Source organism: Nyctibius grandis, chromosome 18, assembly GCF_013368605.1.
Source record: "Nyctibius grandis isolate bNycGra1 chromosome 18, bNycGra1.pri, whole genome shotgun sequence".
Classification (NCBI taxonomy): Eukaryota; Metazoa; Chordata; class Aves; order Nyctibiiformes; family Nyctibiidae; genus Nyctibius; species Nyctibius grandis.
Genome location: NC_090675.1, coordinates 2,976,176 through 3,001,048, shown reverse-complemented (window position 1 = coordinate 3,001,048; position 24,873 = coordinate 2,976,176). Strand labels below are relative to the sequence as shown.

The 24,873-nt window shown below is 53.7% G+C and overlaps 2 protein-coding genes across 2 annotated transcripts in view; one reads left to right on the top strand and one right to left on the bottom strand.

The window, feature by feature from the left end:
* HSPB1 (heat shock protein family B (small) member 1) overlaps positions 1-24,873 on the bottom strand; it is a 163,976-nt gene that overhangs the window by 135,740 nt on the left and 3,363 nt on the right. The window lies entirely within an intron of this gene.
* Positions 744-23,342, top strand: YWHAG (tyrosine 3-monooxygenase/tryptophan 5-monooxygenase activation protein gamma). The gene is made up of 2 exons (XM_068415829.1): positions 744-1,014; positions 19,879-23,342. The coding sequence occupies exons 1-2, from the start codon at positions 928-930 to the stop codon at positions 20,533-20,535; spliced, it is 744 nt and encodes a 247-aa protein (XP_068271930.1). The 5' UTR covers positions 744-927; the 3' UTR covers positions 20,536-23,342.

The window sequence follows — 24,873 nt, the reverse complement described above, 5'->3', positions numbered from 1 at the left end:
TCCCTGGCAGTGTTTAAGGCCAGGTTGGATGGGCCTTGGAGCAACCTGGTCTGGTGGAAGGTGTCCCTGCCCGTGGCAGGGGGTTGGAACAAGATGATCTTTAAGGTCCCTTCCAACCCAAACCGTTCTGTGATTCTGTGATTAAACCCCTTTCTTTCCCCCTCCCCGTCCCGCAGCGTCCTCTCAGCATGGCTTTATCCACAGGCTTTTTAAGACAACGGGGTCTCTCCTGGCTCCTAACAGAGCCCCTAACGCGCAGCACAAGCCCTGCCAGGCCTGAGCGGTTTATTCCGTGGGTTACACTGAGCGGGCGCCCCACGCTTCCACCACGGCCCCTCACCGCTCATCCCCCACAGCCCAGCCCAGCGCCATCACAGCACCCCGCGCCCCACAGTGAGCGGGGCCGGGGCTTCCCGCGCCTCCACCAGCAGCAGTCCCGCACGGGTGCTGCCCCGGCCGAGCGAGGCCTAACCGGGGAGCCCCGCGTCCGTCCCCCCCCGCCCCGCGGTGAATCAGCACACGCGGCCGGCGGGACGGGACCCCGGGACCCCGGGGGGGCGTGGCCAGCGGGGCGGTGTGGAGCTAACGCGCGGGGCACGACGGGAGATGTAGTCCACGGCGGGGTGCGGCGGTCCCGCCGCACCCCGCCGTGGACTACATCTCCCGTCGTGCCCCGCGCGGGGGTGGTGGGGCTGCGGGGCGGGGCGGGGCGGGGCGGGGCCGGGCGCAGGGGGGTTGTGGTGGCCCGCGGCGCGCGCACAGCACCGTGTGCAGCCGCCGTCGCCTCAGCAGCAGCAGCAGCAGCGCCAGGAGCCGCCGCCCGCCCGCTCACCCTCCTCCTGTTGCCGCCCTTCCTCATCTTCCTCCTCCTCCTCCTCCTCCCGGAGCCCACAGCCCTCCTTGCCCTTCCCCTCGGCCCCCGCGAAGATGGTGGACCGCGAGCAGCTGGTGCAGAAGGCCCGGCTGGCCGAGCAAGCCGAGCGATACGACGACATGGCGGCCGCCATGAAGAACGTGAGTCCCGTCCCCGTGTCCGTCGTCCTTCTCTTCCCCCTCATTTCACAACCGCGCCGGGCCCGGGTCCGCCTTCCCCTCGCCATTCCTGTGCTGCCCTCCTCGGTGGGTGGTGGGCTCGGCTGGGGCCGCGCCGCGGGGGTGTGCGGGCCCCGGCCCCTCGCCCTTACCGGCCCTCCGTGCGGCCCCAGTCCTTGTGCTGCCCTCAACACCCCCCGACGGGTCCCACTCCCTTCGCCTTTCCCCGCCCGGGGACACCCTGCTCTCTCCCGACCCCCATCCTCTGCCCTAAAGCCCCCCACGCATCTTCTGCCCTGTTCTGGAGCCCCCACCCAGCCCCACGCATCCCTCAGAGTCCCCAGCCCTGCCCCACGGATCCCTCTCCTCTGCTCTAGAGCCTGCCGCCCTGCTCCCCACATCCTCTCCTCTGCCTTGGAGCCCCCCACGCATTGCCTCCCCTGCCCTGCTGCCCCCCCCACATCCTCTCCCCTGTCCTGCTGCCACCCACTCTGCCCCACACACCTTCTCCCTTGCCCTAGAGCCCCCACCTTGCCCCACGCATCACCTCCCTGCCCCCTCCCTTCTCTCCTCCCGACACCAGGCCCCCCCCCACATGCATCCTCTGCCGTGCCCCCATCCCTGCTGCCGCTCCCTGCCCTGTCCTAGCGCAGGGGCAGAGGAGCCAGCCCTGGGGTGCAGTGCTCCCTGAGGGGTCACACTGGTTTGGGGGGCTGCCAAGCCTCGTGGGGTGAGGCTGGGGGGAACGCTGTTGCGGGGGGGTTGCGTGCACGCCTCTCCCCACTGCCAAAATGCCCCCCCCATCGCTTCTGTGCATCCCTTCACGCGCGTGGTCGGCAAGGCTGGTGTGTGCTCGTGACCCCAAAGATCGGGAGCCCTTTCGCTGCCAAAGCTCATATTTTTACTGCACTTGGTTGGAGATTTATGAATTGAGTCATGTTGTATTCATTTCACGCTCTTAAAATAAAGACTCTGCATATAGCAGGCTGATCTGATTTGTGACACTGAACGCTCCCCTTCAATACTGACATTTTGACAATATAAGAAGGGAAAAAAAAACATATCTCTGATCTGATCTTGCAAACAAAGCAATCGTGGGAGGCAGGATCAAGTCATTCCAGAAGATTCTGCATTTGTCATATTGCAGAGAGGCTAGACTGGGTGGAGGGAGGGAGGGGGTGCTTTAAAGGGGAAAACTGTTCTTTATGTTTGTCTTCTTAGTCAGGTCTGAACCTTTGCGAGGAGCTGGGGTGTCCTCCCTGGCTGATGAAAAGTGAATGCTGATCTAGGAATGTCGCAGTCTGCCGTGGGTGCAGCTCTGTTTGCCCATATTGCACCATTTTGTCCATAACCTTGCATTTGTCAAACAGACAAAACTACCACAGCCCGAGAACGGGGAGGGAGAAGATGTCTTATCAAGAAATGAAATAGGAATAATCAGAACGAGATATTATCCTATTAAACCAACCGGGCTATTCCTCTGCTGCGCCGTGGCTTTGATACCATTTTCTGATAACGGCATCTATTCATTTTCAAGCAAAGCCTGCTGTGTGAGCAGATCCTACAGCTCATTTCCTACGGATAATACAGCCGCCGTGACAAAGCCAGCAGGGATGTGCCTGGGACACACAGCCTTGTTGCAGCATTCTGCCGGGTGAATTTCCCTAGCCTCCTTACCCAGGGTCGGTGTTTCAACCAAAGGTGTTGTTAGAGATTATATCTACGTTTTTTTTCCTTTCAGTCCTTACTGGCCCTGGTAAAACAGTAACCCGGGCTAACGCCGCTTATCAGTTGCCGTGTAGTTTGGCCGTAAGAAAATGATTCACAGCGGGAGTGCTGACACCTCCCACAACAGCAAACAAAAGGCAGAGCTTTGTTCTTCCTTTCTGCACGATGCTGCCCAAACTCCGGCGCGGTCGGTCCGGCGGCGATGGGCATGTCACGCTCGGTTATCCCTGTCACCCATCCCCCAGCTCCCGGTTGTGCGGGAGGCTGATGACCTCGCACTCATTTCCGTAGCAACGCCTAGTGATGTCATCTGCGATGGTCCAAGCTGCAATGCACCCAGGTGGTAGCAGAGAGCATGCAGGCTGCGTCTGGCTAAGGTGATGCAGAAGCATTCCCGTGGCCGTCGCCGTTTTGTCTCCTGCCCTCTAAAGCTGACCATCCGCTTGCTTCCTTACCACCACGCTGAGAAATGCTGGGCGGTTTTCCTTAAGAGCCTGGCATGGTGATGATGTGCATAAAAGGTTCATTTTCCTGCAGCTTGATCTCACCATTGTGTTTTTGGTGGTCGCCTCACGGGTGGTGACACGGCAGCTGGGTGTGTGGTTCAGCAAGGCTCAGCCCGCTCGGGAGCCTGGGCTGAACGGCAGGTTTAATGGTTTAACGTGGAAATGGTGTGTTGGGGCCTTTATTGTGCTGATTCACCCAGTGCCGCTTGCCACAGTGATGTACAGGATCACAATAGTTTCTTCTAAATAATATATATATATAATAAGTTCTAGCTCCTTCCTTGCTGCAAGTGCCAGCTGCCAGCGTCCCTAATTGGTACGTGCAGTCACATTGCTGCTGCAGGAGCAGGACTGCTCCTTCGGCCCCCAATGTGACCGATTTACTGAGTGTCTGGGTAAAGCGCAGCAGACAGCCCTCTCGCCTGTCAGAGGGAGCAGAAGGTGATGCCGCAGCTGGGAAGGGTGGTGGGCCTGGGCCTCTTGGCCCAGGGTATGTCTGCATGACCTTGGTCATGTCCCTTGTCACCTCAGCCCTGTCTGGGGGTACAGGCAGCCCTATAATGTGTTAGAGAGCAGGAAAGGTCCCTTCTGGTCCCTGGGGTGGTGGCCATGCCCGCTGGCCATCAGGCAGGCGTTGGGCTTGCCCACCCAAGCAGCACCAGCGGTTTCCTCCCTATCTCCTCGCCGTCGCCGGGGTGTTGCTGCCCGCAGTGCCCATGGCTGAAGCGAGCTGCCGCTTTGGTTCAGCTCCACGAAGAGCTTACCGTCTGACCCAGTGCCAGGGCTGCGGGTCGATATCCATTAGCCGGGGAGCGGCGATGCTGCTGGAGGCTTTTTGGAGGTGGAGCCCTGCCAAGCCCCCGGCGGGCGCTGCCTGGGGTGTGGAGCATGTGCCTCCCCAAAGACCTGTAGGGTGGGGGGGATGCGCAGGTGAACAAGCGAGATAATTGCAATAACACTTACAGGGAATAAGTTGCCTAAAAAGGGTGAGGGAGGATTATGACATTGCACCTATGTACCCTGTAGGTATAGGGCCATAGGGCAGAGTCCTTGAGCCCACCTGAAGGTCCCTTGGGAGGGGAGCACCTGGATACTTGACTTTGGGGACCCAGCCTCTGCAGCAGGGCCGTGGCTGTGCTGCACACGAGGGCCATCGGCTGCAGCGGTGGTGGGTGTGGAGGAGCGGACGTTGGAGATGCTGAAAAGCAGCCTGCCACTGCCCAGCTTGAGACACCGCTGGCTCTTGGTGCAGTAAATGGCCGTTGTGGGTGGAACCGCAGGCCTTCCCTGGCACGGGGTGTGTGGGCTCCTGCCGTGTTGCTCACCAGCCTGGCAGGCTATCATCCTCCACGTCCTGTGAGCAGGTTAGTGCAGATAGGGGGGCTTCAGGCAGGCAGCAGGCTTGCCCTTGGGAAGGGTGAGAGTAATGCAAATGTAAATCCCTTCTATCTGGGGAGTCCCAGGGGAGCAGAGCAGGGATGATTATCTGCTTTCTGCTTCGCAGCGTAGTCGAAACAAAAGGGTGAGGTGGAAAGGCTTCGCCTGGAGGAGTGCTGGGCAGGCCATCTGTGATGGTAGGAAGGGAGCAAGGAGTGTGAGCTGCTGTAGTAGCACTTCCAGGGGGGCTGGGGAAGGCTTTGGAGAAACCATTTCCAGTGCCAAGGTGGAGAAGGGTACGTTGGCATCTAATGACTGCATCAATGCTCTTGCTGCCGCCCCTTGTACAGGCGTCTTGAACGCTGCTCAGCCTCGTGCTGCCTCCTGGGCCGCTGCAGCATGGGGCTGCGTGGCTGTCATCGTGCTTCCCGACCTGCATCTACACGCAGAGGAGCAGCCCTCTTGCCCTTTGGTAGACCTGAGCGATGGTGAAGGGAGTCTGAGACAGCATGACTCACGAGCAGGGAGCAGGGCTTCCTTCCTGGAGGTGTGTGGGGTCAGGGCAGGGTGACTGCTGTCACGAGATGCTGTCCTGCCGTGCTCCCGACCTCGTAACGGTTCATGGCGTGGGTTGTCTCTGCGTAAATGGGCCTCAGGACCTTGTAGCAGTGGGCTGAGGCGCACATCCGCACTTAAGCCGTGGACAGGTAGCAACATGCCCTGTATGTGAGTACAGTGGGCACTGCACACATTAACTATATTAACTGGTGAGTCTTCAGCAGCTCAAGCTCTTAGAAATTCCCCTTTAAGCTCCTGGTAAGTCTTTATCTATGAGCTTTAGGAAAAGCTACTGACTTATGAGACTGTGCTGGGGTTCTCTCAGTTGGCCAAGTGTAACAGCCAGGTGTGGATTTGAGTAGAAATAGCTCCTTTTGAACTAAACAAAAGTGACACTGAGGCTGTGATGGAGAATCTAGCTGTAATCCTCTGCCTAGGGATGCCTAGGGTACCTGGAAACAGTGAAGCTCTTAGGCGAGGGCTCTCCAAGAGCCCTCAGATATTTTAGGCTTAGCCAGTAGACCTTTTGGATGGTGGCTAGCCCTGAAAGTGCGGAAAGGCTAGTGAGAGTTGTCTTGCTTTTTTTCCTTCTTTCTTGCACTGCTTCTTGTGGTTAAAGATGGCTGCCTCACAGGAGACTCACTTTTTTGGAACACCAAATAAGCTCCATAATACATATGGACAAACCCTATCTGCCCAAGCTTTGTTCACCAGCTGATCCTAAAGCTGCTCTCTGGAATAGACTCTTTGGGCGCTGGTGATGTGAACTCAGGCTTGCTAGAAGCTACAGCAACAGCCATTTAAGGGCAACCACAGCAGTTCAGCTCCAAAAGTGTTTTCTGAATTGAAAATTCCTGCCCCTTTGGAGCACATGCACTCTGTTCTTGGCTTGTCTCATCTGAACTGGATGATCTTGTTTGACATCCTCTTAGCAGTTCTCATGAGTGTGCTGGATGGTGCTTGCAAGAGAAGTGAGGGCTGTCCAGATAATTGTGTGCATCCTTCCACCTCCTCTGCTTCCTACCGTTGGGTGATGGCTGGCGCTACCCATGGGCATTCTCAGGGATCTGGATTGTGATCAGAGGAGATGGAGAACATGCTTCTTCCTCACCTTCTGGAGCTGGTAGCAGGAAGATTTTCCTTAATTTGAGGATCCCCATCATCTTTATTGTTCCTCTGTCCCATCTCTTCTGCACTGTGTATTACTGGACTGCTTCATTTTAAGCTGTTTTCATTCTTGTGTCTGGGCCATCAGTGTTAGAGCTGGTCAGGAGCATGGTCTGCTTGGCTTTCTGGGTAGGAAAAGCCTCGCAGAGCTTCAAATCAGGAAGGTGGAGTCAGAGCAACCTGATGGTCCCCAGTAGCCCATGGGGAGTCCTGGGCTGGACCAGGGTTTTGTTCCTAGGCTCGTGGGTGACCCCAAGGCCCTTCACAAACATAGGGGCAAGGATTTTCAGAGCCTGATAGTTCAGTGCACCACTCTATACTGGGGTGTCGCACGCTTGGAAGAAGCAAAGTTGGTGCTGAGATGGAGAAAGATGTCAGTGTGCACAGGGTGGTGAATAATGGAGGACTCCAGCTGTACCAGCAAGCTGCTCTTCTGCCTCCCGCTGAAATGCCAGAGTGGGATGGCTCATGCCACTTAACCTTGGATGCAGTCGTCTATCTTAAATCTCTAGAGAATTGGTGCTCCCTTGGGTTCAGTGAATGCCCTGGGACAATATGAGCGAGCGCGTGCCAGCCGGCCTGCCTGGGTGTTGTGGGACTGCAGATCTGGGTAGGGTGAGGCACTGAGCGTGCAGATCTCCGCGTCACGAGGCATCAGGAAAGGTGAGATGCGTTTGTCATGTTTACCATTTTGATCGATGCATACCTGTAGTTAGGAATTGGTCTCCTACTAGCTGTGACTCTTGAGGATGCAAGAAGAAACGTGTCTCGGGGTACAGCTGGTGGAGCAGGGGCTGGGAGAGGAGAGTTGGTAGCCATGACTCTACATCTGGAGAAGCCTCCACGGACGGTGATGCGTCTGGCAGGGTATAATGCATGAGCTCTACAGCTGAACTCCTCAGCTTCTGTTTTGAGCAGCATCATGCCAAGTAAACCATGAGCAAACGAATGCATAGAAAGTTGTGTGCAAGGGTACACACTTAGGAAGAATAAACAAGCTTTCGTGTGTCCAACTGCCAGTGCTTGAGTAACCACCTGCTTCTTGGGAGGTGGCTTTGTCTGAGCTCAGATGTGTCCTCGGCTGCGGAGCACTGCTGGACTCATGGGTGCTGCTTCTCTCCCTTGGCAGAGGTGAGTAGCGTGTTGGGAGCTCAATACCAGTCTGGCAAAAAGGGCTGTCAGACTGGTTCAGACTAGGGCCAGCTGCTCAGTGCATCCCAGCCAGACTGCAGGCTGGTCAGGGGCAGGCACAGAGGAAGAGGGGGCTGGAAAACACCTACGGTCTGACCCGAGGGAGCCTTTCCTCAGCAAGGTTGGTGCTGGGGCATATAGGACTCTGCAGATCTGAAGCTGCCTTCTGCTTTTCTGCCCAGTTGCACCTCCTGACCTGTGAGTGACAGTGAAACATGAATGCATACTGGAATCGCTGCAGTACAAAGCACAGCGAAACAGGATTTGCCTGGCTTCCCAAGCATATTTCCATTGACAGTCTTGATAGGATACGGGCATCATCTTCCACTTCGCCATGGCAAAGCTGGGATGCAGGGTTTTGGTTGTCTCTGGGTAGCTGATGCACCCTTGATGCTTCCAGACGTTCTTCTGTGCTTCAGTGCTCTGCAGCTCCAGGTAGCTTTTTCCAAAGCTGATGCTGTTACGAGTATTTTTGTGCTAACTGGTTTGGAGCCAGCTTAGACCCTTTGCTGTCCAGACCTTTTGTTATTTCTCTCTGGAAGGCTGAAAGCCTTAACCAACTTCTGTTCTTTACTGGAAAGGTACAAAACCTAACTCCTCCTTGGCTGAAGTCTCCCTCCCTCCTGTTAGGTTCATGTGAAACCTGTTTTAGCACTTGCTAAAGCGAAGGGAAAGTAGCTGTGAATTTGTCGCCATACTGGTGAAGATACGGTGGTTTTGGCTTTCAACCTCTGAACCTTCAGCTTGACTTGAGGGTGCTGTTCAGATGAATAGCCACAGCTGGTTTCACGCTGGTGGTAGTTAGATACAATGCTCTGCCATGGCTGCTGGCTACCAGGCTCTGCCTGTGCTCCTGCCTGTGCAGCTTTTGGTCTTTGCAGATGGGGGAACTCTTCTTCCCTCATGGAGACAAAATGGCTTTGTGGGAACCCAGCCCACGGCTTGCACCGCGCTGTCTGAATGCACTGTGCGTTTGCACGTGGGTGGTGGAGGACCCTGCAAGGTGCGTGGGGCTGTGCGGGAGCATGGCTGTGCTCTCCTGTGCGGGATACAGGCAGTGCACTGGCATTGCTGAGGTCCCTCCTGGTCTCTGCTTCTGCCTCCTCCCACCTTCCCCTGCTCCAAAGCAGAGCAAGCTTTGGGCAGCGTGTGGGGGACTTCACAAATCTGCGCTTGGTCTGGAGCGAGCAGGAAAGGGGAAGGATATGGACCCACAACCAGCTGGCTGTGGGGTTTCTGTAACTTGGTGGTGTGTCATCTCCTCAGCCGGGCATGGCCAGTGCTGTCATAGCCAGCTTTCTCTGTTCACTCCCCTGGCTGAGGGGTTCATCTAATGAACCAAATCCCTCCTCGCGTCCTAAAGTGAAGGAAAACGGTGACAAAAGGACTCTCATTCTGCTCTTTAAATTCATTTTTTTTAAAGTAAGAGGCCTGACTACTCTCTCCACAGTCCAGACATCAAAACGTTGGATCCCTACCCATGGCTCTGGGTGGGGAGCCTGCCCTGGGGAGGAGCTCAGCAGCAGGATGGCTTTGTCCAGCTTCTCCGAGTGCACAATGATGGCCAGCCTGAGCTGCTGCATCTCTCCAGCCCCTCCGGTGGGCCAGAGCCCCGGAGCTCCTGACCTGTGGCTGAGGCTGGTGGAGCACAGGGCTTGACGTTGACCCAGGAGTCTCACCCTGGTTGCAGTGCTGGTTTGCTTGGTGGGGTCTGGAAATGCTCAGAAATGGTAAATTCTGGAAAACGGAGCTGAAATGATGAGGCAGCAGTCCTCAGGCTGCAGGAAACACTGATGAGGTTGTCTCTCAAAAGCAAAGCCTTCGTGTAGCTGGTGAGACAAAAGCCTTTGCCTATTTAAGTACAAATTTCCCCATGCTCAGGTTCTTCTGTGCTAAGCCAGATTTAGTCACATCTCGGGAATGACCCAGCACATGCTCAGTTAGGTATTAAACAAACCTGGGTTTTGGCCCAAAACTCCTGATCTAGTGACCAAGGGCATTGCAGTAGTTAATAGCAGTAGGAGAGTAACTAGAGGACATGATGGTGGCATGAGATTCCCTTAAAGTGATCCCCAGATTAGAGTACTTAATGTTTTTCTTCTATAAAGGAGATGTTAGAATTGAGTCAGTCTATGGGTGTTTGAGGCAGCTGCACTTGGACAAGCGCAGGGGACTCAAAGTACAAAACATTCCTTAATTGTTTGCAAATTCCCTCTGATGTTACTGGGTGGATTGGCTTGCTTGGGACGTATTTTTGCTTACGTACCAGGCAAAGCTACTTGGCATGCCAGTATGCTTCTGATTCCTCTCTAAGATGGTTTCAGCAAGGCCCTAGAAAAACACCAGCGAGAAGCTTCAGCGTTAATGAGGCTGCTGACGGACACGTTGTTTGGACAGTTGTGGTGCTCTGCAGCGTCAAGTTTATTAATAGTAGCTGGAGAAGCTGTTGCTGTGCTGTGTGCTCGAGAACTGCTGTAGGAGATCTGCACTTGGAAGAGACTAATGCTTAGTATTCAGCAGTGAATCAGAACTTGGGGAAGATTAACAGCCTTTGATTTACACCCAGCTGAGGAAGGCACTGGAGCTTTGCCTGTTTGTGCTGTTGGGCTTTGTTACGTGGGATGAATATTGCGTTACCTTGAAGCGTTGGCTTCTTGCATTTGGTGGTGCCAAGACGTTGGCACCTGAGAGGCTCTGTCGCCTGTGATGAACTGAGATCGAATCTGTGGAAAGACCCTTGGGCTTCAAAAGAGGGCTGGGAGGAGGTAGCTGGAGCCAGGCGAGGGTAGTTAAATCCACAGTCAGATCTAGAATAGTAATGTGACCCTCCTTGTCGTTTAAAATTGGCTGCAGTGCTCCAGAAAGGTGCCAGAGCAAAAACTTGAATTTCTGTTCTGCAAGTTCATTTAAGGAATTAAATAAAATTGTCTTTGCTAGAGGTGTGTAAGATCAAGCCTGCAATCCCCGAAGCAGTGGGAGGGTAAAGTACATCTGGAGGGATAATCACCTTCCTCGCTGATGCGGAAATTAAACCTGTCGTGGAGCTGGCGTGCCGGAGTCCACCTGGGTGTTCTGGAAAGTCTCTTACTTAATCTGGTAAAACATGTTTTAGGCACTGCAAGGAACTGCTGGTTCTGCAGACCAAAAGACCTAGAGCAACAATCTTGGGTGTTTTTTTTAAATAGTTCCAGAGCCTTGCCTTGATGTGTGACAAGCAGACTTTCCCAAAGCGTTTGGGGTAATGACATGAAGCAGTTAAAAACTTACATGCTGGCTGCAGGGAGCTGATTGCATGGTTGCAGCTTCTCCCATTTCATCCCGCTGGCGCAGCAGCCTGCCAGCCGCTGGGGTAGCAATGGCTCTTCCGTGCAGGAGAAGCCGTGCAAGCAGCCAAGAATTGCCCAGTTCATCCTGCTCCAGCAGACCTGGGAGCAGGCTCGCTCAGCAGCCAGAACGTGCTCTCAGCCTTCCCCCGGGTGTCCTGCCCGTGGCACATCGTCTCTCCTCTCTCTCAGTAGAGTTCATGGGTACAGCATAACACTGTCATTTTTTGAGCCCCTGATTAAGGACAAGCGTCTCGTGTTAGCCTGGCTCTTGAAGCCCTGGGGAGGATTTGATGATCTGGTGGCAGAGTACTTACTGGCTGGCAGTGGGGCTGGAGGTGAGCAGGGAAGCACTAATATCTGAGCCAGATTAGTACTCGTAGAAGCTGTGAGGTAAGTCTCTTTAAGCAGCTAATGCTCCCAGCAGCACTGAACACCCCATGTGAAACCTGGCTCATTTATCGAGTGTGTCCCTGCTTATGTGCTGGAGTCCCTGGAGTCTGTCTAGCTTGGTTTTGTTTTGCCATAAATCCGAGAGAACAAAAAAAAGTCAGTCTTCCCCTGTGTGACCAAGTCTTAAGACTCTAGAAGTGGCCAGTGGTCATCCCATGGATGGCTGCTTCAGCTAAAAAGCCTGGGAGGGGATGGACTTTGCTGAAGAAGAATAATGGTTGAATGGGGAGGAAAAAAAAAATCAAGTTTTAACTTGTACAGAAATGCTATTGAGGAAAGAGCTGCAATTACTCTTCAAGAGCTTTTCAACTCACACCTGGAGAAGTTTAATGGAGCCCAGAAGAGCCTATAGAAAACACTGAATTGTCATTCTCCTTTCAAAACGATCTACTTTGAGCTCCTAAAACTTTCAGCGTGCTCCAGGAGCACGTCTGAGCTCCCATGGCACTGGCATGCTCTTGCCCTGGTCTTCCACGCACTTTGCAGAAGCCTGGAGTAAAGGTGTATCAGCAGGAAACAGGCTGGATAATCCAAGGCAGGAGAGCTCCCCAGGCTGCTGGGTGACGGAGCAAGGTGGTCATCTTGGGCTGCTGCTGAGGTGCTTGCAGAAACACAAAAGCAGGCAGATGATGCTTGCCAGCCTACCATATCCTGGGGAAGGAGTAGCTTGGCATCCCTTCTGTTGCTTTGTAGGTAGCAGGCAAAGGTGCTGGTATCCCATCTGCTGGAGATGGTGTGATGAGCCCTGAGTGACAGTCCTCTTAAATGCTGGGACTGAGGTGGGTTCACCTTGCTGCTCTCTGCGTCTGGGGGCAGGAGGGCACTAGACCAACAGAGACTGATTATTTTTCCCAAGAGTTTTTAATAGGTACGAGCCAGCTGTGGCAGCAAGACAGTGAAACAAGTTGTCTTACGAGCCGTTTTCATCTTGTTTAATAGCCTGCCTGTCGGTAAGGCCAACAAGAATCAGGGTGTTGATAAGGAAAACAAGAAGGACTTGGGTGTCATTCCTTAATGGCTCAAAAAGCAGATACCAGCTCTAGGAGCAGGTCCCCACTACATGACTGTGCAGCGCCAATCCAGGACTGGTTTGTAGCTCTACACTGACGCACTCAAAGAGCATACGCGATGCCCGTGCGGGGAAGCTGGGATTGTTCCTTCCAGCTGGTTATTGTGATGTGTCTGGGTTGCCCTCTGTCAGCTCAATAGCTGTGGCAGATTGCAAGGTCTAATAACGTGCCTGGAAGCCACGTACGGAAGGCAGGCAGATGTTCCCTTGTGCTTGCCTTATCTCAAAAGCTGCAGAAGAAGCTGGTGAGGCAAATCGATGGCACCCACGTGTTCTGCAGCAGGAAAAACTTGAGCCGTTAGACCAAACGCTGGGACTGCAGCGCTGCAGATAAGGAGTGGGACATGAAATGCTGCTACCACATGCAGAATGGGAAGAGCTCTGCTGTTGTCACCGTCTTTCTCACCTTGGTTCCTTAATGACCTTTTACATGCAGGAGTGACCCAAGTAGTTGGAACTTGCTTTTTCTCCAGCTGAAATCCATCAGAGCCAGACTGAAACTGGAGATGGTCTCCAGGCTCCACGGACTGATCAAACCTGAGTGTAGTGTGATGAAATTCACTTTGGCTTAAGTAGTTATTAAGCTACAGAGGCTAATGAAATACATGAGCTCTTGGTTTTCACATCTCCCTTCCAATTTGAAGACTTTGTCTCGAGTGGTTCAAAGTCGCCTTAAATAATAAAGGCTGCAGAGCGGGATGAAAGCTGCTGTTAACTGTAGGAGCATGCCGAAATCCTAATCGGTGTCTGGAGTGGCTAAGTAGCCTCTGAGATCCAGTTATGCTGCAAGCAATAAACAATCTTACTTTGCAGACGCTGGTCCTTGATGCGCTCGGAGCAATTTGAAATGTAATGGCAGAACCATCCCACGTGCCTTCAGCCACTGTCCTGCGATGAGAGCCGGCCCTGCCAGCTTAAAAAACGGGAACTAGCATGTGATTATTCATACTGAAACAGTCAAAGGAGACAGCAGTGGGGAACTAACCTCAGCCCACAGCCTGCTTGTGTATTTCTGGTCTTCTCCGAGATGAGAGGAAGGGTTCGACCCGCAGCCAAAAGTCCCCCAGGCCATGCTGAGATAAAACGTGAGCAGAGAGGACAGCGGAGGGGGTCAGCAAGGAGAGAAGTAGTTATGGTGTGACTTCCACTTTGGAAGTATGACATGGGGGAGAAGGCTGGAGTACAGGGAAGAAAAAGACCCAAACCAGTGAAATCTGGTAAGATTTTAGATTTAGGTCTAGTTTAACACACGCCTACTCTGTGTCAAAGTAGGACAGTGCTTAAGACAAGCATCTTTCTGACTGCTGCGATGGTGTCATAGGACAGCTCGCTCTGGAGCACGCGAGGAGAAGCTGTTCTTGACAAGGCTGTGCGATGTTTAGTCGTGACTGTAATCAAGCCACCAGGTAATGGTGACAATTTAATGTGCTTGAGGGCAGCCATTTCTTCAGAAGCTAGATGTCGAGTGAGATGGGGACAGAAAGACCAGGCAGTCTCTTTGGCATGTCGCTTCCAAAATGACAACACTCGGACTGCTGAAGGTGGTCTGGTGGTTGTAAAGGGGCGATGGGGTCCCACCATGAGATGGGGGCGGTGGCATGGCTGCAGGTAGTCATGAACACTTATCAGCTGCTTGAGCCTGAAGTGGTTGCGTGCTGGTTGCTCCCCTTGCGGGCGGCTTCAGAAGTAAGAATTTCAGTGATGGGACTTCTGTCCAGAACATTGTTTCAAAAGCACATTTGCCTTTTCAAAAGTGAAAGAGAAAAGGGGACCTTCAGGCCAGACCTCAGCGTGACTAATAAGCTGCATGGGAAGGAAAACAAGGCAATTGTTAGGGTTTCTGTTGAGAGATAACATAATTACATGGTGCAGAAGCCATAGATAGGACAGAGGAAACACAAGTGCTGAGGAGGAGATGGCTGTTGTGTATCCTGGTGGAAGAGGAGCTCTAGTGAGGTTGAAAAGCTGTTCTCCATGGACAGTTTGAGGTTCTCGTGGTTGTCTCTCTCTCCAGGAAAGCTTGATTCCTTTGTAGATGTCTAATGTCTTCAAGGACTTGGGATCTCTTCTGGGCAATCAGAAAAGCAAGTGTTGAGGCTTATAACATGGATTAAACTGTCAACTGTTGATGGTATTCCCCAGGGAAGAACCTCTGGGGCTGCTCAGCTTGCTCTGCTGTGTGCTTTGAGATAAGACATCAAAGCTAGGTAGGAGCCATAAATGGGTGAGCACTTAGTTATAAAACTAAGTGAAAATCCATGTGTATAAGGATAAACAGGTAAAACTAAATCCTGTGATGGATCTCCATTGCAGCTACCGAAGGGTCCTCAGAAATGATTATTTCATGATGTACTCGGACATGATTACTTCAGAGCTCCTGATGCAAGGTGAGAAGTGGAGGATAGGAGTCCTGGAATAAGCCCCATAAGCAAACTAACTTGCCACTGGCTGGGGGCAAACCTCCCCTGTAGCTCTCAAAAAAGCCTGCTAATTAGGATGTTTCTGGAAAGACAGCCCAGTAGGACCAGCCCTTGGGCTTTTGGAGAGCACAGACCTTGACATTAGGGGCAGGTAAAGCTTTGCATGCTCCCTGGCTTCTCCGTGTGAGGCTGAACCTTCCCCTGGCTGCAATGTGATACTTGGGCATGCCAGGAGCCTGCCAGGTTTTGGACAGAGTGCTGAGTCAGAGCTCGCAGCTGTGGTGGAGAGCTGGGGGAGCCTTCTCCGAGATGGTGCTGCCTATGAAGAGTTTTGTTGCAGATCAGAGGGCTCTGATTTGTACAAATATCCAGACTCTCAAGCAGTAGAAGCCCTAAACTTCCAGTAGTTTTTGTCTGACAGGAACTGTTGGACTACCCGTGTGGCTTTAGGGCACTGGAGTCTTGGTGGTGCAAACACTGCACCCTCAAAGGCTGTAGGAACTGGTGAGACTGGAACTTGGCAGCATCCTCAAGCTGGGTGATGGAGCATGCCTCCAAGCCAAAGCCTGTTGGTGTAGACTGCTCCATGCCAAGCCCGGTGTGGACCTGCACTCCCTGGCTAGGTTTCTTCTCCTTGTCTTCTGCCGAGCACAGGGCTGCCCGCAGCGTGCGAGGGGTCTGGCTCCTGGCACGTGTCACGTGCTGTGACAGGGCATGGGGGAAGCTCCAGCAAGTCAGACCATTGCCTGCAGACCAGCAGGGGAGCAAGAGGCGCCACAGCTGAGGCCTCCTGCTGTTCTGCATCAATAAAGAGCTGGTCTTGTGGCTTGGAAAAAGCAGACAGGAAGGTGAACAAGGTGGGATTTTTTTTCTTTCAGAACAGCTAAAAGACTTGCACCTATCGAGTTTCCAGCTGTGTGAGCGTGTGGACGAGCTCTTTGCACTTGGCCGTTTATGCCACATGCAAGGCTGGACTCCATTTCAGCCGCACGCATCTCCACCCCCCCCATCTCTCTGAACTCCAGGAGCACAAGGGTAAAGAGAGGCTTGACAGTTACTGAGATTTGTGGTGCAAGTTCTGCTTTTGTCTACTGTCAACCAGGGAAGTAAAACTCCAAAATGACTGAGCTTCCCAGAGAGCAGGTAGGCTTCCAGCCGGAGGCTGATGGCTTTGTGTTCCTGCCAAGCCCTCTTAATGCCAAACTGGGATTTTTCTTTGGATATCTGAAGTCTCTAACTCCACGTAACAGTGCTGGGAATGGCATCAGGTGACCTAATGCTCATAGGGTTGGTCTGTATGCGAGGGTGCTGCCCATCTTCAGGGAGGTGAGACCCCCTCCAGGGTCTGAGTTAAGGAGGAGGAGGGTTCTGGCAATATTAATCTGGATGCTGGGAACAAACATTAGCAAAAAGTGTCAGAAAGGGCTTCTAAAATGACTGCTGCAATCTAATCCAGGCCTGCTGCAGGATATTGCCTTATTGATGTTGCATCAGAGGCGTTCAGTGCAATGCTATAAATTAAGTCCGTTGGAGCTTGCTGTTCAGCCTCCGGCTTGATTGAACTCACTTTGTGTTGGCATCCTGCAGCGTAAGGAAAAATCAGCATTTGGTTGGCCAGCACAGGCTTCCAGTGAAGGCACCGACCCACATCCACTTGACAAGCTGCTGCCGCCGTTTCGGGGTGGTCTTCTGCTGGAGACGTTCACCCGTACAGTGCTGCGGGCAAAAGCAGCGTGCTGGTGAGTGCGGTTCCGTGCTGGAGAGCCACGTGTCTCGTGGCAGCTGATGCAGAGCCGCTTGCGCAGCCCCCGGCGGTGCGGTGGGGCAGGCAGCGGTGCCTTAGCTGTCGTGCTGAGCCGTGGGGCAGGGGTGGTGGCAGTTCTCAAAGGCAGCTTAACCTGCGATACATCTTTTTCCCCCTCCCACTGACGCTCTGATTAAGGCAGCTGAATGTACCCGCATTGTCTAATGGCTGATGTCCTGGGCAGCTTGCATTTTCTCCTTGCTGGGAATGCAAGTGCCAGATGATTTGCCTTTCTTCCTCTCCCGGCTCAGTTGCAAACTGAAATAGGTGCAGGACTGCAGCCTCTTCCCTCCCCTCTCCTAGCGCTGAGGGACGCGGTCCCTGTCTCCGGCCGTGTTGCGCCTTTGCGTGTCTCTGCAGTGTGTCTGCAGTGCTCTGCCTTGCTGAGAGCCTGGGTGCTGCTAGAAAGCAGTTAGGGGGTTAACGAGGTTCCCTTTCTGCTTTGATAAGTTTCCTGCCAGCTCCCTGGAGGAATCTGCTTTCTCCACAGGTGTACCTTCTGTCAGCGAGCTTGTTGAAAGGATTTTGACAGGCAGCTTTCTTTCATAATCCTTAATAGCTTTGAACTTAAAATGTTTACGGCAAAGCTAATCCTACGAAACTCCCTGTAGTTTTAATAAATCTGTCCTCCAGCAAGACTCTTCTGGTGAGAGGAGGTAAATCTACCTCTTTCTGCAGTGAGAAATATCTACAGACTCAGCTGTGGGGCAGCTTTGAAGTCACCTGCTTGGTCCACGCTTAAAACTCATATCCCTGCTCAGAGAGTGTCTTGTTAAAAGCAAGACCTCCTGTGGTTATCAACCTTCACAACCAGTGTCAGGACAGAAGACTGTTGGAGTCGGCGAGTCTTGTGTATGGCTGTCGATGTTGGATGCTCTATTTACAGCTGGAAGGTAAGAGAATAAGTCAGGCTGGGATTTCTGGATGTTTCTAGTCCCAATTCCCTTACTCAAAGCAGGGCAACTTAGATGGGACAAGACCCTGAGTAACCTGGTCAAGTTTTGAGTATCTCCACGGATAGACAACCCACAATCTCTAGGGCAGGGGGACACCTTCATTGTGCTCCAGTGTCTTTTAAAGATGGCTTTAACTTCACAGCATCTTTAATTTATGCTCGTGCAAGTGTCAATCAGAGGGAAGAATGAATGGAGTCATCTCAAAGTTAAGTCTTGTAGAAATGTAGAGAACTAGAGACCTCTGAACTCGGAGCACAAGGCAGCCTGGAAGCGGCGTAACAAAGGACTTGCCGAGGGTATTTTATCACGTTGCAGTCGGGCTGCGTGCAGGGCTGAGCCTCTGCCCCAGCCCCTCTGCGGGAAGCAGCGTTTCACACAAAACCCAGGGCCATGTGGTTAAACCTCTGCCGTTAGCCTGGCTGGGAGAGCTGGGACGTGGGTTTGTCTGCTGGCACTGGGAGGTGCCGGACGGATGGCCCGGGCATTGCACACCCTGCTTACCTTGGGGCGTGAGAGCTGGGAGCTGCCTTGGCGTGCTGCCCCGTGCACCTTGTCCTGCAGCGGTGGCGGCTGCTGGTAGTCACAGGAGACTCTGCCCTCTTCAACGTGACACCCCTTTCCCTGGTCCCTCAGCCATCTCTTACCCTTGGCACAGAAGGCAGTTGGGCCTGGTTTACTTGGTAAGACCCTCTTCTGTACGGAGGTGGGCTGTTCGCTGCTTCCCCTGCCAGGCTGTAGAGCATCTCCTGCAGCAGCACAGGGCCACACGGTAGCGGGAGGTGGGAGCTGGGAGGCTCTTCTTGCTGCCTCTGCCTCAAGGAAAGGAGTAGAGGGGGTTCTGGATCAGAGCACCGGAGTTTTTAGGGGCAGACATGAGCCAGACTCTGGCTGAACAGCTGCAAGGAGCTACAGGCAGGAGTGGATGTTGCTGGAATGAGCAGGTCGCTGTGGTATAAGCAAGAGTGAGTCGTTCCAGGCCACTCAAATGAGGTCCTGGGCTTGACCATCCTACACGTTCCAGCGTGAGCCCTTGGCCCTCCTGATCACCACCATAAATGTGGTTATCTAGGCCCAGGACAAACCTTGTCCTTGCAAACGCTTGTGAACATGACTCAGTATTTGCAGAAGCCTTTCACATCCAAACCATTGCCAATCCTTGTCAGCAGTGACTGCCGAGAGGAGGCTCACAGGTTCCTGCTCTGCTGGCCCGCTTCCCACGTGGCCGTGCCCAGGGTGTGTATGTGGCAGGGCACTGTGCTCCTGGGGAGGGGGACAACGGCGAATATCCTGGCTCAGAGTGCCCCTTGGCAGCTCTAACTACCCCAGCTGAGCGGCTGTACGGGGCAGCCTGGCTGCCGCAGCATCCTGGGCTGCTGCACCCGCTCCGAGGGTGCGGAGACCCAGGTACAGGGCACGCCATGGAGAAAAGGGGGGTGCCAGCCCTTCCCGAGCTGCCTGCTGCCGCTGCTGGAGGTGCTGCCCAGGTGGCTCCAGCCAGCGGTGGGTTTGCAGGAGCTGGAATGGGATTATTGCAATATCAAGTGTGATGCTTCCCAGTGACTGAAGGGGCCGAGGGGGCGTTTGGCTGCCCACTTGTGAGAGGCTCCGTGCTCCGTCGGCTCCTTAATCCCTCTGCTGCTGTGGCGCGTGGGGCGGGTAGAAGCGGTGCTGTGCGCTGACGATCTTATCGTCGATGAAGAAAATCCTGTATGGGAAGAACATACTCTGACCATGGGAGCTTATAAGTCCTTATCTCCGCGGATGCCTTGGGCAGCTGTAATTTTAACATCTAACGTATTCTTTAGGCATCCTGGAAGCGTGCCCGGTGCTTATGGGAAACGGAAAAGATGAACACCCCGTAGCTGTGGTATTGTTAATCCGTGCGGCTAGCTTGTAACCCCAGACTGTCCCCACCCTCTTGCTTGGACTGTCCCTCTCGTGTGTATCATGAAGTCTGACTCTCATCCCGCAGGTGAAACGCCTCTCTTTCCTAGAGGATTTTTCTCCTTCTGGAAACCACTGACCTTCTCGGATATGGAGAATACAGAGATGGAGAATACCTCAAATAAAGCCCAACCCACCCCTTTTGCTGGGAGACTGGACCACGGCGTGGTTTCCCAGCCAGCTCCCTCTGGGATGGGAGCAGATGCCGAATGACGGAGCCGGACTTCACGAGGCGGCTGCCTTCTCCTGCGTCTCGCTAGAGACGTGCAGGAGCACGTGAACGTGTGATGGGAACAAGTGACTGGGGCTTAACCCAAGTGTCTCTCTTCTCTCTCCCTCTTTCGATGCAGGTGACGGAGCTGAATGAGCCTCTGTCTAACGAAGAGAGGAACCTCTTGTCTGTCGCCTACAAAAACGTAGTGGGGGCGCGGCGCTCCTCTTGGCGAGTAATTAGCAGCATCGAGCAGAAGACCTCTGCCGATGGGAATGAGAAGAAGATAGAAATGGTCCGGGCCTACCGCGAGAAGATCGAGAAGGAGCTGGAAGCGGTGTGCCAGGATGTGCTGAGCCTGCTGGACAACTACCTGATCAAGAACTGCAGCGAGACGCAGTACGAGAGCAAAGTCTTCTATCTGAAGATGAAAGGGGACTATTACCGCTACCTGGCCGAAGTGGCCACTGGCGAGAAGAGGGCGACCGTGGTGGAGTCTTCGGAGAAAGCCTATAGCGAAGCCCATGAGATCAGCAAGGAGCACATGCAGCCGACCCACCCCATCCGGCTCGGGCTGGCGCTTAACTACTCGGTTTTCTACTACGAGATCCAGAACGCGCCGGAGCAGGCCTGCCACCTGGCCAAGACGGCCTTTGACGACGCCATTGCCGAGCTGGACACCCTCAATGAGGACTCCTACAAGGACTCAACGCTCATCATGCAGCTCCTCCGCGACAACCTAACGCTCTGGACGAGCGATCAGCAAGACGACGACGGCGGAGAAGGCAACAACTAGACCCCCCCGATGGACTGGCAGCCGCACGCTGATGCTAACTACTGCAGTCTTTATTTTTGTCCCACGAGTTGGGGGGGGGGGTGTCAGGGGTGGGGGAGGGAAAGGGAGGGGGACACCTTCCCAGGGAGACCCCCCCACAACCTGTCTTTGATTGCCTCGTTGACATTTTTGCCAAAACACCACTAGTGGAAGTCAGGCTGGCTGTGCTGGTATGGAATAGCAGCCTCACTGGCATATGGACTGTTCTGTAGATTATTAATACAAGTGGAGCTGTCTTTAATTTAACTTTATCGCTAGAAATAAAAAGGGTTTTAAGACGGAGGTTGCGTGGATGGAATGGCCCTCGTTTTTAAGGAAAGCAAGGCAAAAAAAAGAAAAAAGAGGGAGTTCTGTGGTTCCAGTAAGGCTTCGTGCGTTTGTTCCTGCAGTCCAAGTGCCGTGTGTCCGTCCCATGTCGCGGGGCGTCGCTTAAAATCCCCACGTTGAGAAGGAATTAAAAAAAAAAAATAACTAAAGAATTCAGGGCTTGCAAAGCCCTGGGATTTAGGCCATCCAATCTTGTTGTTGTTAAGATATTTATTAGGGTAGCTTACAGTATTAACACTAAATTGCAGTTTACAGCACTTCTACATTACAGCCATATGACATCAAGCCTTTGATTGTCTGGTTTTTGTGGTTTTTTTTTTAATTTTGCTAGTTCTTTTGGCTTGCCTTCCTGATCAGTCCTCACCTCTGGACTGGCTTTAGCTATTCTGTGTCGCCCAAGGCAAGAAGATCGCCCGCCTGAGGAACATCAAAGCTGCTCTAGTTTTTTGGTCAACAAGCTTAACAGGTGCTTGGCTAGCGGCTGTTTCAGCTATTTTAAGTCCACAGCAAAAAGGTTTAAGAACTTAATTAGAGAAGGGGGAAGTGTTTAAACTTAAAAATGCCACTGAAATAAAAAAATAAAAATAATTAAAAAAAAATTAAAAAGAGCATTCAGGTCTGTATGTCATGTACTGTGTTTGGTATTTCAAAAGACCATCCTGATTTAAGGTGCCACAGCTGCTTCCTCAGGGATTGCACTGCCATTTCACTCTGCCTGACTTTCTCCCACTGTACCATGAGGTTTGTCAGCAGATCTCGGGCACCCAGGCTCCCTGTTTGTCACCAGGGACGAGCCGGGTGCCTTTTCTTTTCTCCTGGGGAAGCTTGTGGTGTAATGAGTGAACTTCAGGAGCTTAGAAACTCATTTGGTAGAGAAATCCTCAAGGGAAGAGCTACAATCATAAACATTTCTATCGCCCATCGGGAGCCCAGGAACTTAGTTCTCTTCTTAGCAAAATCTTTTTCTGAGTTTGCCTGATCTGGCGGAGGGTGGGAGACGGGGAATCTGAGTTGCTTAGCTGGGAATACTTACCCCATTTTGAGTAAATTTATTCTCTTTGGTTTTTCTTTTGACATCGTTGTTGGAAGTTCACTGCTGTTCTCTGGCTCGCCAAGCGCTGTGCCATGGAGCTTTTCGCCTAAAGCTGCGCAGGAAGGAAAAAATCGCACTCGTGCATTACTATTTTTTTTTAATTTATTTTTTTTTTTTTGGAAACAGGCTTTCCTTGTCCCTTCCAGAGCCGGCCCGCGCCCAGCGCGTCGTGTCGCACACACGGTACAGCCGCTCCCGCTGCTGGCTTGCACGGGAGACATCGCTCCAGCTCCCTCCCTGCCATCACCCAACTCCTCAGGGAGCGAGCGGGGCCCAGGCCAGTGCCCGGCCTCCGCAGCTCGCCCCGGCCATGCTGGCACAGCTTGTTCTCCTGGCCATCTGACCGGGATGCCTTCGCACTCAGAGCCTTGCTCGCCGGCCGTGCGGGGAGACGCTCGCAGTGCCGGCGCGTGCCGCGGGCTGGGAGATCGCTGCAGGCTCCTTCCCTCCCTCTGCCCGACCCTCGTGTCCTGTGAGCAGTGTTGTCCCAGCTGAATAATTTGGAAGTGAGTTACTGGAATTACAAAACCTATCTCTTTTTTTTTTTATTTTCCTCTCTTTTCATCTTTGGCTGCTTTAGGAAACTCCTGTGGGAGAGATGGCACAAGAGGGCTAAAAACGGAGTGGGGGGTCAGGGACTTGATTTTTAAGCAGCTTGAATGGTTTCTTTTGTTTTTTAAGAGATGCACTTGCCTATGATACTGTCTCTCCAGTGAAATGATTACTGCTCCATTACTCTATTGATACAATATTGTGCATGCTAGTGTCGTATTTCTATACAGTAGCTTGAAATTTATTAACTTATACTGTAGATGTTATGTATTCCTATGACAAAATAGTCTTCAAAAAAATTTTTTAAAGTTTTTTAATTTATTTTCTTTTTTTTTTTTTTCTTTTTTGGGGGTAAAGTTTGCTCTACCAAATAGTGATCGTAACAAACTGATCTGTTCTGGATGTTGCTATAGTGACATGCAATTATATATGATTTTGTTTTTAAAAAGGTTTTAAAAAAAAAAAAAAAAGCAAAAGAAAACACCAGTGTTAGCTTAAATCTTAATGTCTGGTGTTCGTCATGGTGAAATTATAACTATTACAGTGTAGGAGAACAATGACTGTGTTCTTTGAATGAGCCTTTGTTTGTGCTTTTTGTCATGTTATGCAGTGAACTATTTTTAAGGTCTAATCAGTGATTATTTTTCCAGCTCCGTGTTTCTGTAAGGAATTATTTCACACACGGACCATTCTTAGCAGTTTTTCCTCAGTGATGGAATATCATGAATGTGAGTCATTATGTAGCCGTCGTACATTGAGCAAATAAACTTACAGATCTGACGTCAGCGCTGCTTAATCGTTATCGCCTCTGTCGAGTTTCTGGGGGAGGTGGCTCCGTGGGGTTGGGGGGCTCTGTGGGTCTGGGGGGGCTCCATGAGACTGGGGGGCTCCATGGGACTGGGGGGCTTCATGGGATGGGGGGGCTCCATGGGATTGGGGGACTCCATGGGATTGGGGGGGCTCTGTGGGACTGGGGGGACTCCATGGGATGGGGGTGCTCCATGGAATTGGGGATGGATTAGGGGGGCTCCATGGGACTGGGGGCTTCATGGGATGAGGGGTTCCGTGGGACCTGGGGGGGCTCTGTGGGACCTGGGGGGCTCCATGGGACTGGGGGGGCTCCCCCTCGCCCTGGGGGCTGGGGGGGCTCCCCCTCGCCCTGGGGGCTGGGGGGCCGGGGCCGGCAGCGGAGGCCGGGAGCAAACAGCCTTGTTTCCCTATTCAGCTGGCGCGGGGGAAGCCGAGATGGACGCCATGCTCCATCCCCGCGGGTTCGTGGCTCACCAGCCTTCCCGGGGCGGAGGCGAAGGCCCTGCGGGGCTGGGGGAGCCCTGGGGCTGGTGCTGGGGGAGCCCTGGGGCTGGTCCTGGGGGAGCAGGGGTGTGTGGGTGGGTGGGTGCCTCCCCGCCTGCCTCCCTCCCTCCCCGATGGTTTTTCCACTCGAGGCCGCGCGGTGACTCACGCTGTAAAAATACCCGCTCCTTGGAAACCATAAACCCAAACGCGCCTCGACTCACGCGCCTCGCGAGGGACCCCGGGGGGTGGCGTGGAGGCAGGACCTGATCCTGCCCCGCTGCGCCTGGCCCAGCACCCCCCCGAGCCAGCCCCCCGTCTCCCCCGTGCTGACCCCCTCCTCCCCTCGCAGGCAGGGCCTCAGTTTCCCCACCGGGAGGGAGAAGTGGGTCCCCCAGGCTGGAGCAGCGCCCGGGCGGGTGGGTGTGCAGGTGGGTGGGTGCGTGTGTCGGTGTCCCCACAGCCAGGGGCCCTCCTCACCGCTTGCCGGGCACGATTTAGCCCTAAAAATGGGGTGTTACGTGTGCCTGGGGCAGCACAGACACAGGCAGAGGGGCTGGGGAGGGGGGACAGCCCCCGCCTGGCACCCCCAGCCCTCCTCCCTCCCCTGCAGGCAGGGGGGCTGCAGGGGCCTCCCGCTTGCCCTGTCCCCGGTGCCACAGCCTGACGGATGGGTGCCCTCCCAGGAGGCATGAGACCTGCCAAACTCATCACACCGAGCCCTGCTCCAGCTGCTGCAGGGCCGGGGGGGGGTTGGTGTTCATTCCCCCCTCACCCCAGGCTGGGCTGCGGGCGGCTGCTGCTCGCTATGGCAACCAGCTCCATCGCTCTGGTTGCCGTGGCCACTCATCCCCAAAACGACACACGCACGGGGGAGCCCCCAAGCACACGCGTGACCCCCGACAGCACCCTGGGCATCACGCCTGAGACCTGCCAAGCTTGTTGCACCTGGGGCAGAGAGGTTGGGGATCGGGGAGAAGGGGCTCGGGGGCACCTGGAGCCCCCCCGGGCTCGGAGAGGGGCCTCGCAGCTGT